Genomic DNA, 17,169 nt, shown 5'->3' on the forward strand with positions numbered 1-17,169 from the left:
TCCCTGGCTCTAATTATAGACACCACAGCAGGGGGAGGGAGGAAAATTATAGGCCCGGCTGTCTATATTTAAACCCGGGGGCCTGGTGACAGCTCCTGGCTGCTGCGAGCTTGGCTTCCCGCCCCTGTGACTGTCAGACAGGGATAGAGCCCGGCTCTGAGGCCCCCCGCAGCTGGAGGTGGGGGGTGGGGAATGACGGGCCCAGGGATTTCCTCTGTCCCCACCATGGCTGTCACAGGCACAAGACTCCATGGGGAAGGTGGCATTGGTTAGGGGAGGAGACTAAGAAGACAACAGCACCGTGGCCCTCAGAGTCCTCCCTCCCCTCCCTCCCTGACCTTTCACAGCCTACCTCTTGGGCTGAATTTCCTGCAAGCAGATCCGGGATGGGTGGTGAGGGATTTACGGAGATTTTCTCGTGTGGAGCCTGCAGTAAGGGGAGGAAGCCAGATGCCACTGAGATTTCTGGAACATTCCTAGTCTCCACTTGATTCCACAGGCCCTATGAGCCACATGACGGGGGGCCCGTCCACCTTGCAGCAGGGCCTTGGCTTTGGGACCCCCCACATCAGCCACTGGTTTGTGGGTGGGCTCACTAGAACCCAGATGGGGGTTGGTTCCCTACCATGACCAGGGGACTCCCATCGCCCCCAGTGCCACTTCCCTCTGGCAAAGGCTGCAGATGTAAGCAGTCTCTGCGGCACCTGCCGCAGGTGGGAGATGGGCACACTGAACTGGTGAGAGAGACCCCAGGAGATCTCGGGAGGTTGCCAACAACATCCCTACTGCTATGGGATCTCCTGTGGCCGTGAACAAGACACTTCTCCTGTTTAGCCTCAGTTTCCTTTTCCTGTTGTTCCTGTGTGTGCCCCAAAGGTCACCTCCTCCAGGAAGCCTTCCCGGGCTATCCTGGCTTAAACAACTTCCCCGCCACGTCACCTTCTGTCACATCAGCTTGGTTTTTCTTTGCAGCATCAATGATCTTGTGGCTGTGTGATCTGTTTCTGGTATGCCTGTCCCTCTAGAACATCAGGTCCCCAAGGGTAGGAGCTCTGTAACTGCTGTGCCTCGAGTTCCTAGCCTAGGAACCACTAGGTGACTGGCATGTCATAAATGCTCAAAAGGTATTTATCAATAAGTGAAGAAAGGGGCTGGGGCTCAGCGGTAGCACACTTGCCTGGCATGTGTGAGGCACTGGGTTCGATTCTCAGCACCACGTATAAATAAGGGAATAAAATAAAGGTTCATTAACAGCTAAAAAAAAAATTTAAAAATAAAATAAAATAAAGGTCTATGAGCAACTAAAATTTTTTTTAAAATGAGGAAATAAGTGATTCCAAATTCACCTCCCTGTTTTGTGAAAACTCTGTGCAGCTGGTTCTTTTTGTGTCCTTGACATACATTTCTGAAGTACCTGCAAAGTGTCAGGTGGGCACCTGTGCTAGGCACTTTACGTGAAGGAAATCTGCATCCCCCATGGTACAGAGGAAGAGACTGAGGCTCACAGAGGACCAAGGACTTGCTCTAGGCCACAGAGTAAGGAAAGAGCAGAGCTGGGAGGTGCTTTGAGTTCTGCTAGATCCCGGGAACCCTTCAGCCAAGGGTTTAGTCCATACCTCACTTCCCAGGGCCCCTTGGGCCCTGCCCGGAGCCTTCTGAGAAGGTGTCCCCTGTGTTGCAGGCCTGGTGATGTCGGCCATCACCGTGATAATCCTGGTGCTCTACTTCACCGTGGACACCTTCGTGGTCAACAAGAAGCCATGGCTGCCCGAGTGCACGCCCGTCTACGTGCAGTACTTTGTCAAGTTCTTCATCATTGGTGTGACGGTGCTGGTGGTCGCTGTGCCCGAGGGACTCCCTCTGGCCGTCACCATCTCGCTGGCCTACTCAGTGAAGGTGAGCTGGGAGTGCAGGGCCAGTCAGCTGACATCCCCAGCTGGGAGCCTGGGGCGGGGCCCAAGGGTTGTCACTGGGGTTGGGAGATGAGCCAAGAAGCATATGGACACATCAGGGACTCAGAGAGGGTGTCTGCTGTCCCCAAAACTCAGACACCTGAGGAAGCTGGGGACAGACCCAAGAGCCCCACCCTAGCTAGCGGGGTCTCCACTATTAGCCCACCCAAATGTCGCCTTGTAGGATTGCAGACCCAGGGGGGTCAGTTCTTCACACATCTTTCAAGGGAAGTCAAAACTCTGCACTTACTATAAATTCTCCAGATTTGTATTGACAATCAGCTCAATCCCCTAAAATAAAATAGGATTGGGGGTGTAGCTCAGTAGCGGAGTGCTTGCCTCACATGCATGAGGCTCTGGGCTCTATCCCTAGTACTGCAAAAATTAAATAAAATACAGAGATCACTTTGAGGCCAAAACCTATCCCCATCCCACTGAACATAGGCAGAAGTCTGGCAGCCACAGTAACAGGCCCCTCGTAGCCACAGTATTTACACAACTAATCTCAGAGGCCGCAATCTAAAAAGTGTGAAAGAGGTAAGATGAAAACAAAATGGAGCCTAATTTAACAGAAGCCTCTTCCCCTTGGATATAGACTGAGAGGTTTTAAAAGCAGTTAAATGAAGGACTGTTGGGCAGTGGATGTTCACGGGGGCAGCTTGGGTCTGGGAGCCTTTCCTAAGGACAATCGATGGCAGAGTCCCACTCCCACCTGCCCAGGCAGTGGTCATCCGTGGGTCCCAAACACCACAAGCCTGACCTTCTGTGGGTCACTCCAGGGCTCTCACGTCCTGCTCATTTCTTCCCTTTGCCCCCAGGGGTTTCCCCACCTTGGAGGGCAAGGCTCTGGATTCTTTTCGCCCAGTGCCCTGATGCCATGATGTCTCCCACAAGGGCAGAGGTGTGGTCCTGTTTATAAATAAGGCCCCCACTCCAAGAAATTGGCAGGGCTTTTGGAGGGCACAGTGAGCATCTGTTTCCAAGTTGGAATTTGGGCTGGGCTCTCCGATGTAATTTCATCCAGAAAAGAGATCTCCAGGCTGGTGCCAGGAAGTGGCAGCTCTGTGAAATATATACAGCCCTTATCATTCTCTCTGTTTTAGGGTTTTCAGAGAAACTCCATCCCACAAACCAAAACCCAAACAGGTCTCATGAAGATGCTCCTCGGGAGCCCAGGAACAAGAGAGGGCAATATTTACACAGCCACGAGTAGGGGCTCCACAGCCACCCCGCCGAGCTGGGGATCTCCTTGAAAACTGCACAGACCCAGTTTGGAGGAACCGTGTGTCTAGACAATCTTAGGCCCCTGTGCTGTCTGCAGTTTGTGTATCTGGCACCTGTTAGCTTTGGTCATCTTAGGTCATGTTACTTATGCAGTCACTTGGTAAACTTAGAGCACCCAGCCCAGGAGAAGCAGACGATTCTTCTCTGAACCTGGATCTGGGAGTCACCATCAAGAGCCCAGCAGTGACCACATGGATGGGTGCTGCCTGGGAGAAACAGATGTGAGCCACATTAAATGTCCAAGTAGCCATATTTTGTTAAAAGTAAAAAAGGAACAGGTGAAGATAACTTTAATAATGTGATTTACTTAACCCAGTTTATCCAAATTATTATCAATGCAACATGTGATTGATATAAAAATTATAGAGATATTTCATGGAACGACTGGGCTGTGTGGTTAAGTAGAGCTTAAAACATCAGCCTTCAACCTCACTGGGTGTGTAATCCTGGTCTAATCTCTTTGCCTAGATTTCTTCAGTTGCCAAAATAGATCTTCTCAGGGTTCATGGGATTCTTACAACATCAGACAAGAAAATAAATGCAAAAGGCTCTTTGCAGAATGTAAAGTGTATTGCAAATTCCAAACATAACATTTATTGACATTATTCTCATGGGTTATAATCAGGAAAATTCAATAGCAATAATCCTATCAGTAACTAACTTAAACCTCTGGTAAAATTATTCAAATTGCACTATTATTTACCCTTGCTGTAAAGAATTAAAATGAGGAGCAAGAATAAAGCAAATGAAACTCTAGGCCCAGCCTGACAGGGTGGCACATGCCGGTAATCCCAGTGGCTTGGGAGGCCGAGGCAGGAGGATTGCAATTCCAAAGTCAGCCTTAGCAACTTAGCAAGGCCCTAAGCAACTCATTGATATCTCTAAATAAATTTATCTCTAAATAAAACACAAAAAGGTCCACGGACGTGGCTTCGTGTTTAAGCACCCTGGGTACAATCCCTGGTATCAAGAGGGGAAAAAAAATCTCTAGGCACAGACTAGGACTCCATCTGATTCAGCCTCTAGACCCTTACCAGGTAGGGTCAATTTGTGAGGGTACCTGCATTAGAAATGGTGGTTCTTTGAAAATTACTTTATTTTCATTACTTGTTTAAAACCTAGAAGAAGCAGGAGCCAGAAAAGGGGAGGCTCTATAAAAATAATAATATGTATAGTAGGGTTTTATTTTGTTATAGATTTAAAAAGAACAGATGTTGATGTATAATAAGATGTAGCTGTTCTAGATGGCAGTTGATTGCTCACTTTTCATTTTCCTTTTTGTGTATTTTTATTTAAAAGGAATTCATAGTTTTTATTGTGCGAGTTATGTGCCCATTATAGAAAAATGGAATCTATGGATTTTATAAAAAGAAGTCAATAAAAATCTAAAATTCTATCACTGAGACATAATGACATTCATATTTTGATATTTCTCCAAATGATTTCCTATATCTATAAACACGTGTATGCTAAAACTTATTTAACCTTTGGCAAAATTGAAATGACAGTGAGAAACAGGCACCAGTAGAAGGTGACACATTTGAGAAAAATCCATAACCAAATAAGGAATAATTATTTATGCTCAGTTAAGAGTAAAATATTTGAAGTAATCAAGAGAGACCCAACCTTAATTTTTTTAATTTTTTCTTTTTACTTTTTTTCTTTTTTGCATTACAATTCTTAATACACCTTTATACCACAATTTATCATGTCTCGTGTCTTCATACCTGTATTTTGTATAATGATGAGGGTCTCCTTCCACCATCCATGCTATTCCCCTTTTTCCTTTCCCTCCCACCCCTATTCCCTATCTAGGGGTAATTTTCCTCCCATGCTCTCCCTCCCAACCCCATTTTGAGTCACCTCCCTTATATCAGAGAAGACATTCAGCATTTGTTTTGGGGGGATTGGCTAACTTCACTTAGCATAATCTTCTCCAATGCCATCCACTTCCCTGCAAATGCTATGATTTATTATTTTTTATTGCTGAGTAATGTTCCGTTGTGTATAAATGCCCCATTTTTTTAATCCATTCATCCACTGAAGGACATCTAGGTTAGCTCCACAGTTTAGCTATTGTGAATTGTGCTGCTATAAACATTGATGTGGCTATGTCCTTGTAGTATGCTGTTTTTAGGTCCTTTGGGTATAGTCCAAGAAGAGGAATAGCTGGGTCAAATGGTGGTTCCATTCCCAGCTTTCCAAGGAATCTCCATACTGCTTTCCAAATTGGCCGCACCAATTTGCAGTCCCACCAGCAGTCTATGAGTGTACCTTTTTCCCCCGCATCCTCGCCAGCACTTGTTGTCGTTTGTCTTCGTAATGGCTGCCACTCTTACTGGAGTGAGATGGTATCTTAGCGTAGTTTTGATTTGCATTTCTCTGATTGCTAGAGAAAATGAGCATTTTTGTCCTATATTTTTTCTGCTATTTTTTTCCATAGACAATGTAGATTACTTCTGTACCTTGAGGTAAAAAAAAAAAATTAAGTAATCTTTTAAATGGTTCAAATGATAAAAGAGAAAGAAAAGGGCCATACAGTCAAAAGAAGTCCAGGTGTAAGAGGCCTTTATAACCAAGATCCTCGGACGTGCAGAGGCTAAAGGGAAACCGAGGCTCTCCCTGGGTTATTGCATATCACCCAGGGCCCCCACCCCAGGCATCCCATCTCCCCCACCTTCCCTCCTCACCATCGCCCTTTTATCTGTCCTTTCTCCCAGAAAATGATGAAGGACAACAACCTAGTGCGCCACCTGGACGCCTGTGAGACCATGGGCAACGCCACGGCCATCTGCTCAGACAAGACGGGCACTCTGACCACCAATCGCATGACGGTGGTGCAGGCCTACGTCGGTGACGTCCACTACAAGGAGATCCCGGATCCCAGCTCCATCAACGCCAAGACCATGGAGCTGCTGGTCAACGCCATCGCCATCAACAGCGCCTACACCACCAAGATTCTGGTAAGTGGGCACCTGCTGTATCCTCCGCTAGGGGCGCATCATCCATGAGATGACACAGAGGTACCTGAGGTCTTGGCTAGGGGCGCATCCGTCCATGATGCAACGCAGAAGAACTGGGTAGATTGAAGGATGGTTCTCAGCTCCTGCTGATGCATTCCCGGGTGATCAGATAATAAGCAATTCATTTCTGTTTGATTTGATATTCTTCTAACTTTAATGCCTGTGTGATCAAACAGGAAAGAGTGTGAATTATTACCATCAATTATTATTTTTTAAATCCTGCCATTGATCCCCTTGCCAAAATGTTTTTATTAATTAGTTTATGCTATGTAACAAAATACTTCAAGCCAGACATGGTGGTGCACCCCTGTAATCCCTCTGACTCCAGAGACTGAGGCAGAAGGATTGAGAGTTCAAGGCCAGCCTCAGCAATTTAGGCCCTAAGCAACTTAGTGACACCCTGTCTCAAAAAAAAAAAAAAAAAAAAAAAGGCTGGGAATGTGGCACAGTAGGTAAGCACCCCTTGGTTCAAAAAACACACATACACACTTCAAAATTTAGTGACACAAAATGAAACTGAAGTCAGCCCTCCATGTCTGTGGATTCCGTATGCTGATTCCATCAACTGTGGGTAAAAAAAAAAAAAAAATACAGAAAAAATTCTAGTTAGGACTAGAATTGTTGCATCTGTACAGCACTCATTCTGACTTTTTCTGTCATTATTTCCTAAACAATACACTAAAACAACTCTTTACATGTAATATTTAGATTGGTATTATAAGTCAGCTAGAGACAAGTTAAAAAGTATGGGAGAGGATTGTGTGGGTTCTGTGTAAATGCCGTGCCATTCTATTTAAGGAGCTGAGCATCCAAAGACGTTGGTATCTGCTGTGGGTCCTGGAACCAATCCCCGACAGGGACTAAGAGCTGGCTGTATGTAGCTAGCAATCCTGCAGTTCAGTGGTTCTGGCTGTGCTCAGCAAGGTGGTTCTTCCAGTCTCAGCTGGGCCCCCTCAGGCATCTGCAGAGCTTCAAGTGGCCAGCTCTGCTGATCTTGGCAGGACCATTGGCTGATCTGGCCTGGCCTCCTCTAGGCTACCCCTGTTGTGCTGTGCAGTCTCACCTCCTCTGGCAGGCTAGTCTGGGCTTATTCACATGGTGACAACAGGGTTCATAGAACTGAGGTGTTCAGGGTCTCTTGAGAACTGGGCTGTAAACTGTCACTTTGACACATCCCGTTGAGCAGTGCAAGTGGGGAGGCCAGCCCAGATTCACAGAGTGAATCAGAGATTCCGCCTCTTGCTGAGAGGTGCTGCATAGGACATGGATTTCATAGAAGGGAATCATTGTGGCCATTTTTATAAATAATCTGCCACCAATGATACCACCGTTGTTAGTAAGAGTAATAAAATTATTTATTTTGATGAAAAAAAAAAAGTCACTTTAAGTAGCTCAGTGAGACCCTGTCTCTAAATAAAATACAAAATAGGGCCGGGGATGGCGGCTCAGTGGTTGAGTGCCCCTGAGTTCAATCCCTGGTACCAAAAACTAAAATAAAATAACAAACAATCACCTTACTCTCTCAGCTATGCTACTTAGTCTCATCATGCTGTGATGCCTTTTGGGTTTAGAAACAAAAGTTGCCTCTTGGTAATTAACCAGTGTTTGGACTATGGACGAGAAGCCCAGAGTCCATTCATCCAGATGGCCACGGGCACCCAGATGCAAGGCATTTCTGCTTCATGGGCATTGGGGTGAATCAGCAGAGCTTTCTGCTTCCCCTCCACATGTGCCCAAGCCCTGACAGTCCCCTTCAGCCCAGAGCCAGCTGCAGCCTTCATAATCCGGTGGATTAGTGGGAGCCGCCAAGTTGGGGAGTCAGTAGCATGAGTCAGCAGCGAGGGACTGGGGGTTGCTGTGGGGATAAGGAGGCGCTCTGCCTCTCGCGGCCACCCCCATCACCCTGGAGCTGCAGGCCAAGAGAGGCAGAATCCACAGAGGGGAAAGTAGGTCGGAGAACGTGTGCAGACGGGTGACAGAGAACCCTGCGGGTGATGCCAGAGATGACATTTTTGTCTCCATTCTCCCCTGATTTGGGAATCAAGAGAGATCAGCGATGCTTTATTTGGTTCCCCAGGCCTTCCTAAAATAACCGCCACCCTTTGAATGAGTTTGTCCTGCAGATGTGGCAGAGAGGGGAGTGGCGATTCCCAGAACCGGCTTCCAGCCATGGGGGCAGCCATGGGGGCAAAGCCCTGTGCGGTGGGCTTGGATTGAGACGTAGATTATTCAGTTACAGTAAGGAAGTCCCTGGATCTATCGGGAGAGCTACAGAAACCTCTCCATGGTGTTAAATCTCAGATGGTCTCGGGAACAGCGGTGGCAAAGCTAGAATCTCACTTCCAGATATTGGTGGACTGAGGCTGTGTCCAGGTGGCATAAGAGACAAGGGTCAATGAGTCCACCTGGGGAGAAGGTGCAGCTGCTTAAGCTGAGGCCAGGCCAGATACCTGGAAATCGGGTCCTTGGTTTGTAATCCACGTCAATAGTCACATAGGGTCCCCTGCCGCTATACCTTGAACTCTGGGATCCTAGGACCCCTGTGCCTGTATTTCTGGATCTTTCCTGAAAGTATCATGGCCACATGATTCTTTTTGTTGACAGCCATTAGTGTGGGAGGGACAGTAGAGCCCCTAGTATGAGTGGATAGTGGTCAAAACTCCTACTCTGGAGCCAGACAGCCTGGGTTCCAACCCCTCGCTAGCTGTGTGAATCCAAACAAATTACTTAACTTCTCTGTGCCTTAGTTTCTTGGGTAAAATAATAGGATTATTGTGAGGAGCAAATCAGTAAGTGGGACGCGCTGAGCACCACACCTGGCACACAATTAGCATACAGGATGACTGGGTGGTTATTCAGCAATAAAATTACCCAGTACAGGAGGATTCCATTTGGCAATGCAGAGACCAACAGGTAAGTAAATTACAGCAGAGGCATCAGGGTAGAGAGGAAAAGGGTCTTGTCCAAAGCCAATTAGCAGCAAAGTCAATCAACCTCTAGCCACCTTATAGCCAGCTATTGAGTCCAGGGGCCCAGCCAGGTTCCTAGTCATTAAACCAATCCCAAGACACCATTAGACTGTGGTGGTCTTGGGAACGAGGGCTGGAGTTCAGGGTAAGTTTCCCACCCAGGCCCTGCTAATCGGGCCATGGAACACAGGGCCTCTTGGGGACCACCCTTTCTTCGTCCTGATGAAGACAGTAAAGAGGCTAAGGCATCTTGGTCCAGGGTAGAAGTCCAGGCATCTCCCAACCAGGCTGGGAAATCTAGACTGCAGGACTCCCTGAAACCATGCAAGAGGAGGTGGGCAGGAAGGAGGAGCCGTGCCCTTCACTCTCACGACTCATCTGCTCCCGTGCAAAAATGGACCTGGCCAAGGAAAACGAGACCCTGGTGAGGGCCGGGCTTGCTCGCGCCGTGTCTTCCCCTTCCCGAGGACAACAGTCCTCTGTCTCTTCTCACCATCTGATGCAGTTCTTTGAGAACGAGAGACACAGTTGAGTCTTCTCTAGTCCCCTCAGCCTAGGCCTTTGGGAAATAGTGGGTGGATGGGCTGGTAAGTGAATTGGTTGGTCCATAAACAGATAGATAAATAATCAATGAGACGACAGGCAGGTAGAGAGAGGGAGGAACAGATGGGCAGATGAATGGGAGGTGGAGGGGTGAGTAGGTAGACGGGTATGTGTCGGGGTAGATGAGTAAATGGGTGACTATGAATTAATAGGGGTCTCTGTGACCTCTTCCTGTGACAGCCAGAGGTTCCATGTTCCTTGGCCAACACCAGGGCTTTGTCAACCCCTCCAACTTACCAAGCTGACTCTGCAGTTTCCCTCAGGCATCCAGGCTGTGCTGGTTGAACCAGAGAGCTCCTAATTGGCTGATGCCTTTCTTCTTTCAAACATGAACAAATCATATGTGTATTTGCAAGGGTGGGTAAAGAACCCAGGGGTGCTCTATCATTAAGCTACATCCCCAGCGCTTTTTATTTTTTTAATTCTGAGTCAGGGTCTCGCTGAGCTGCAGAGACTGGCCTCAAACTTGCAATCCTCATGCCTCAGCCTCCAGACCTGCTAAGATCACAGGCGTGTGCTACCAGCCAGCGGTAACACCTAGAGGAGGCTAATGAAGGCAGAGTACCCAGGACAGTGCAGCAAGCCCTCCATCCATGTCAGTTATTACTCTCATTACCACCATGATTCTTTCTGAGCCTCTGCAGTTGGCTTTGCCGTTCAGTCTCGCTTGACCCTACACATCCCTTTCATCCCATCAGGCCAAACAGGACCACTCCCATGTTGCAGCTAGGAAAACTGAGCTGCAGAAACATCAAGTAACCTGCCATGGTCACTCCTGAAGACCAGGGATGAAGCTGAGTCCAGAAAATTCCAGAGAAGTTCGCCATGGTGGTCAGGGAGGAGGGACATTCCAGGCAGGCCCAGAGAACTTAAAATTCATGGCTTATTCAGAAAACATGGTGGTGTGTGGCCCGGGCATTTCTTTGAGGGCCAGCATAATGCAAAATTAGTCTGAAGGGTGAGGCAAAGCTCAGTGGTAGCAAATAAGTCCACAGTAGGCTTTCTCCTCACAGAACCCAAAAGAATCACTCAAAACACAGGTGAGGCGGGTACAAGGGCCAAGGTTGTAGGAAGGGTGGCCAGAAAAGGAGACCCCAGGAGGCCAGCCTCAGCCCCATGCCCATCCCTTCTGAGATGGTAGGTGGCGGGGGCTCTTTTCTTTCCACTCCTATTTCTAATCATTAGGGACTTCCCTTGTCCCCAGAGGAAGCTGCTTGAGTCTTCTTTTAGTCAAAAATTGCTTCCCTGCTTCAGAAATCCTGGCACACCCTGACATTTGCTTTGTGGCCTCCAACTCTTTGTACGATAAGACTTCTCCTGGCTGCTTCTTGTCTCCCTGTCAGCGTGCCACTCTTTTTCTGAGCCACAGCTGAGCTTTCGATGGAAATAGCTCTTTCCTCACACTCCCGAGGCACTGAGCTTTCTTGGGAAAATGATCTCCTTTTCTGCCCACGTTTAGCCTGCATATCAACCACCCGAGCAGGCTTGAGTTTTGTATCTTATGAGGCCTCTTATAAAGTAAGGTGACTCTCCAGGTGACATTTGAATTATTAAACTGCAGATGGATGCATGCGGAGCTGAATTGATAAAAGAGGGTGTCAAGCGTCTAACATCATAAACTGTGGGGAGAGAAACTGATCTCCCTGGAGCCCCCAAAGTGACTGGGGAGGAAGGATTGCCCTGGAACAGTGTGGTTTTCCTGAACAGATAAGCAAATTTCATCTAGTTAGAATCTAGATTTCAGGTGCAGTGGCACAGGCCTGAAATCCCAGCCACTCAGGAGACTAAGGCAGGAGGATTGCAAGGTCAAAGCCAGCCTCAGACATTTAGCAAGACCTTCAGCAACTTAGTAAGACCCTGTCTCAAAAATAAGAAGGACTGATGATGTAGCTCAGTGGCAGAGCACCCCAGATTCAATTCCCAATACCTAAAAACAAATAAACTAAAAATGAAACCCCAGATCCCTAGCCCCAGGAACCCCCAAACAGCAGGAAGAATCTGCTGGATTGTATTTTCCAGGAACATTAGATTCTGGACAGATGATGGGAAGGGCCAAGCGGAGGAGAAGGGGAAGTGACTGAGGAGCAGAGAGACCGCCCCAAACCCAGGGCTCAACCTAACATTCAAATGAGCCTCCAAGTCCCCAGAGTCAGGCTGTGCTCTGAAGCTGGCCTCCTGACAAGACAGAGGGGCCAGAGGGTGTGGAAGGCTCTGAAAGGGACTTTGAAAGACATGAGATGGGGGTTGAGGTGAGGGTGTAGTTCTGTTAGGTGAAATGCCAGGGACCAGTTTTGCAGTTCCTGTCTCTGGGATAGTAACTTACAGTGACTTAAAGCAAATCATACCTGGTGGAATGAAGCCCAACTCTTAATAGAGCTGTTAATCCCTCCCCGTTTGCCTCCTCTTTCTCTCTCTCTCTGTCTCTCTCACTCTGACACACACACATGCACATGCGCACACACCACAAATACCACACATAACAATGCACCCGTGAACTTGGAAAGGTCTCCAAAGAGTTTACTTTCCAAAGATCTCTCTGTATAGCAGGGGGATTCTATCACCCTGGACACCCACATCTGCCTTTGCAGCTTCCAGGGAAGGTCCTGTGGCTTGCTGGCGTGGCTTGGCCACCTCACTCTCCTCAGACCTGGCACCTGAGAAGCTCTCCAGCAGAGGTAGCCCCTTAGGTGACAGTTCTGGAGCCCAATTTTGCCTAAATTCCTTTCCATCTGGTGAGCGGCAGCCCAGACATAGACACAAAACAATTGTGTCAGTTCATTTGACACTTATTGGATGGCTCCCCACCATCCCATGCTAGAGGTGAGTATAGAGAGGAGCAGGGCATACTGCCCAGGGCTCTTCAGTGGCCCCTCCATTTAGCTATTAGCCAGTGGTCTCCAGTGTTAGAGGGGAGAGGCAGGTGCTGTCGGGGAGCATGCGCTGTGGGGCGCAGACCAGGGAACACCTGGGTCCTGGCTCAGCCACTTCTTACCAGCGCCACCTCGTCTTGCTCAATGTGCATAACTGTGGAATGAGCTGTGGAGGTGCAATGAGGGGACGCACGTGAAGAGCTCAGGGAAGCAATGAGCACAGAGTAGGCATTCGGAGAGCTGGTCGTGGCTACCGTTGAGGCGGGGCTGGTGGTTAGTCTGGCATGGAGAGAGGCTTCACCTCCAATGTCCATCGTCACATCGCAGCTTATCATGCCGTGGGGTTCCCTACTGTGTTTGTCAGCTTTCTGTCACTGTAACAAATATCTGAGGTAAGTTGGCTTATTTTTTAAAAAAAGGAGTGGGGTTTGGCTCACAGTTTTGGAGCCTCCAGATTATGATTCATGAACCCCATTGCTTTGGGCTTGTGGTAGCCCATCGTGGAGGGAGACCTGAGGGAGCAAGACTGCAGGCTCACAACCAGGAAGTGAGAGAGAAAGAAGAAGAGACTGAGGTCCCAATATTTAAGAGCTCATTCCACTAGGCCGCACTTCTTAAAGTCCCCACCAGATCCAACAGCACCAAGCTGGGGACCAGGCCTTTAACCTATGGGCCCTCAGGGGACATGTCAGATTCAAACTGTAGCAATTATCATGGAATTTATTTTGATTTTTTTTCCTTCTTAATAGTGGTCAAATACACATACCATAAAATTGACCATTTTTAAATGCATATTTTAGTAGCATTCAGTACCTTGACATTGTGGCACAAACATCACCACCGCCCATCCAGAGAATTCTCATCCTGCAAAACTGAAACTCTGTACCACATTAAACTCTTCCTTCCCAATCCTGGCTCCCCTCAGTGCCTGGGGAGCACTCTGTTTTCTGTCTATGAATTCAGCCAACTCTTAGTCCCTCATATAAGTTGATCCATACAGTATTTGTCTTTCGGTAACTGGCATTTTTTCCCCTTAGTATCATGTCCTCAAGGTCCATCCGTATGGTACCATGTGTCAGAATTTCCTTCCTTTGTAAGACTGAATGACTCTCCATAGCACGGATAGGCCACATCTTATTTACCTTTTGTCCATTAATGGACACACACATAGCTTCTACCTCTTAGCTATTGTGAATACTACCACTGTGAATACGGGTACGCAAATATCTCTTTAAGTCTCTATTTTCAGTTATTTTGGATGTGTACCTAGGATTTGGACTTGCAAATTAACTTTTTAAGGAATTTCCATACTGTTTTCCACAGCATCTGCACCACTTTACATTCCTACCAGCCACGCACAAGAGTTCCAGTTCCATCTCATTCTTGCCAACACTTGTTATTTCCTGGGATTTTTTTGTTGGTGGTGGTTTTTTTTTTTCTTTAATTTTTCAGTTTTAGGTGGACACGATATCTTTATTTTATTTTTATGTGGTGCTGAGAATCGAACCCAGTGCCTCACGCATGCTAGGCGAGCGCGCTACCACTTGAGCTACATCCCCAGCCCCTGTTGGTGCTGTTTTTAATAATAGTTATCCTAATGGATATGAGGTGATACATGCTCTGGGTTTTTTAATAATCTCATTTTTGCAGATATTATTTACAATTTGGATCACTTATATTTATAGTTTGTTGTTTATAATTCATCATCATTCATTGATTTTTATCTGTTTCACTCCCCAAACATCCAGCCTTCCAAAACAGAAGCACGACTTGTCCCAAGTTACGCCCATGGCTGCACCTCACACTCCCAAAGGACTCAACAGCCGAGCAGGGAAAAATGTACCAGATAAAGCTTTGAAGTGACAGCCCTGGGACCCCAGCCCTCAGTGAGACTGTGGCCTAGAGCAGGTCACTTCCCTCCTGGGCTATTTCCTGTCCCTTGAAACAGGAACACTACCAACTCCTTAACTCCTTTGCAGAGTTGGAGTCCTGGAGCTAATAAGGGTCTTGGAATTTTTACAGCGAGAGCGAAACCTCTGAGCTTGTCAGGATAAAAAAAAAAAAGCAGAAAGAGAAAAGGGGAGGGTGCCCTCTGCTTAGTAACGCGTGTAGGCGATTTCAGAGCTCAAGTTCATGGAAACAAATTGAATTACGGAGGAGGCAGCGCTTGCTATTTGCAACCATGGATTGTTTGAAATCCTTTTAGAGGAAAATTAAAATATTTCACAGAGGGTAATAAAACGTTGGGTGTTTTGCAGGCATGACTGCTCAGCTCTCTTGGGCAAATAAGTAATTAGGCATTTTTATTTAAGTCCTTGGAGTCGTCGTTTTCTTTCATTAGTGGAGAGGGGGGAAAAAAACGGTTGTGGAACATACATAAAACTCTGGAAATCACCAGAAAGTTAATTATAAAATTGTATTTTATATATATTACACTAGAGCCTAACAACATATTGTGGAAACAAAAAAGAAGCTCTTAGAATTTATTTTCCTAATGGCAGAAATGGGAAGTCATATCAAAGATTTCTCTGCTTCCAAGTGAAATCTCTTCATGGAGCGTAGAGAGGGCAACTCTGCAAGGTGCTTGATGCTGAGACGTAGGTTAATGTGGTCATGGGACCTGGGAAGATGTTCTGAGCCTTGTCCCCTTCCCTGGTCCCCAGATCACCTGCTGACGGACCTTCCCCCCTCCACCATCCCTCACCAAAGTCTACTTTAAGGAAAGCTTTGATTTCTCTCTCGGAAAGCATCTGCTCCTACCTGTTCCATTTCACAGATGGAGAAACTGAGGACATGTTTAGGTTCTAAGTCTCTTTCCTTCCTGGGTCTCAGGACCACTGTGTGTGTCAGTAATTGTGTCTCCATGTGACTGGGACCTGCCTCCTGGGCCTGAACCTTAACTGCAGAAGGGGAGAGTAGGCCCAGAACATAACTGATGATGGAGGGTCCCTACAAAGCTAGCATCTTCTTGAATCCCTGTTCTTCCTGCCCACCCTGCTCTTTTGAGCAATCTCAAGGAAGCTGAGGACCAGGATGCAAGGCTGATCTGAGACCCACGAAATGTCACTACTGGGATGGAGGAGGACAGGCATGTTTCTTGCTATCTGTCCCTCTTTAATAGCTCTCTGGTTTTTTTTTTTTTTCAAATATTTATTTTTTAGTTTTCGATGGACACAACATCTTTGTTTGTATGTGGTGCTGAGGATCGAACCTGGGCCGCACGCATGCCAGGCGAGCGCGCTACCACTTGAGCCACATCCCCAGCCCAGCTCTCTGGTTTTGATTTTTTATCTCTGGTGGCTTTTCCTGCTCCCCAAGCCACCTCCACCTGAGTGACTGCTTATTAATGTCAAGTGCTTTGTGTGGGTGTGCACATGTGTGGGGGCACCCAAGGGAGTGGATCATACCTGCAGATCTTCCCTTCCCACGGCGAGGGGCTAGTGCCCCCTTAGTGCCCTGTGGAGCATCTTGCCTTGACCTGCAAACGTGCATCTTGCCCAGAAGATGGGGCTGCCTTGAGCCATTCAAGCATTTGGTAAGCACCTACTGTGTGCTGGGCTCCACAGTGCCCCTGAGAACCCAGAGAGGAATAGAACACAAGAGATAGACCCCCAGAGGCAATCTTCAAATACAAGATGTTTGAGTTGGTCCTTAAAACATGAGTGGGACTGTGCCCAGCAGGAAAGGGAGAAGAACCCACCAGAATAGCAGTGGAGGCCGAAATAGCAGAGGCCGAAATCAGGTGAGGGTGAGGGTGCTGGGGAGAGAGGCAGCCCTTGTTTTACTGAGAATCTCTGCAGCAGATGTTGCTGGCACAGGGCCAAGACATAGCAAGTGCTGAAGAACGATTGAGAAGAAAAAAGGGAGGGACCAAAAGGGATAAGTCAATCAATCGCACCCTATTCATATAATGAAATCTACGCAACAGGTTAAAAAGAACAAACTAGAACCAGAACACATAGAATCTCATGAATGGGATGTGGAGTGAGTAGAGCAAGTTACCAGAAGAATGTGTACAGTCCCCGGGTCTGAAGTGCTCAACGTGCAAAAGAGTCCTACCTGGATAGACATTAGGTTAAATGGCCTCATGAAATTGCCACCTTTGGGCCATTTTTGACATGCAGAACTAGCCATTTCATTTGGCTCAACCTGAGTGGAAATCACAAGAGATGGCCCATCCATCCACACGGTGGGACACTACTTAGCTGATGAAGAGAATAAATCATGGCCACATGGAACAGCTTGCCTGGATCTCAAGGGGATAATGCTGAGTGGACAAAGCGAATCTCCCAAATTAACCTACTGTGCGACTCCCTGTATCAATGCCTCCAATGACAGAAGCAGGCTGGTGGAATAACTCAGTGGTAGCACCTGCTTAGCATGCATGGGACCCTGAATTCACTTCCTAGCACCACAATAAGGGGGGACAACTAAAGGGTAGAGATAGATTATTGATGGCCAGGGCCAG

At 47.4% G+C, this 17,169-nt stretch overlaps 1 protein-coding gene across 6 annotated transcripts in view; it reads left to right on the top strand.

Annotated features, from left to right (window-relative positions):
* Atp2b2 (ATPase plasma membrane Ca2+ transporting 2) overlaps nt 1–17,169 on the top strand; it is a 133,377-nt gene that overhangs the window by 83,983 nt on the left and 32,225 nt on the right. For all 6 annotated transcript variants that reach the window (XR_013089505.1, XM_076841205.1, XM_076841201.1 and 3 more), the window contains 2 exons: nt 1,682–1,896; nt 5,957–6,199. Coding sequence is in view for 5 of the 6 variants with exons in the window: in XM_076841205.1 (XP_076697320.1) it covers nt 1,682–1,896; nt 5,957–6,199 (458 nt within the window). In the remaining variant the exon portion in view is untranslated. The remainder of the gene's footprint in view (nt 1–1,681; nt 1,897–5,956; nt 6,200–17,169) is intronic.

This window comes from Callospermophilus lateralis, chromosome 20 (genome assembly GCF_048772815.1).
Source record: "Callospermophilus lateralis isolate mCalLat2 chromosome 20, mCalLat2.hap1, whole genome shotgun sequence".
In the NCBI taxonomy this organism is placed as follows: Eukaryota; Metazoa; Chordata; class Mammalia; order Rodentia; family Sciuridae; genus Callospermophilus; species Callospermophilus lateralis.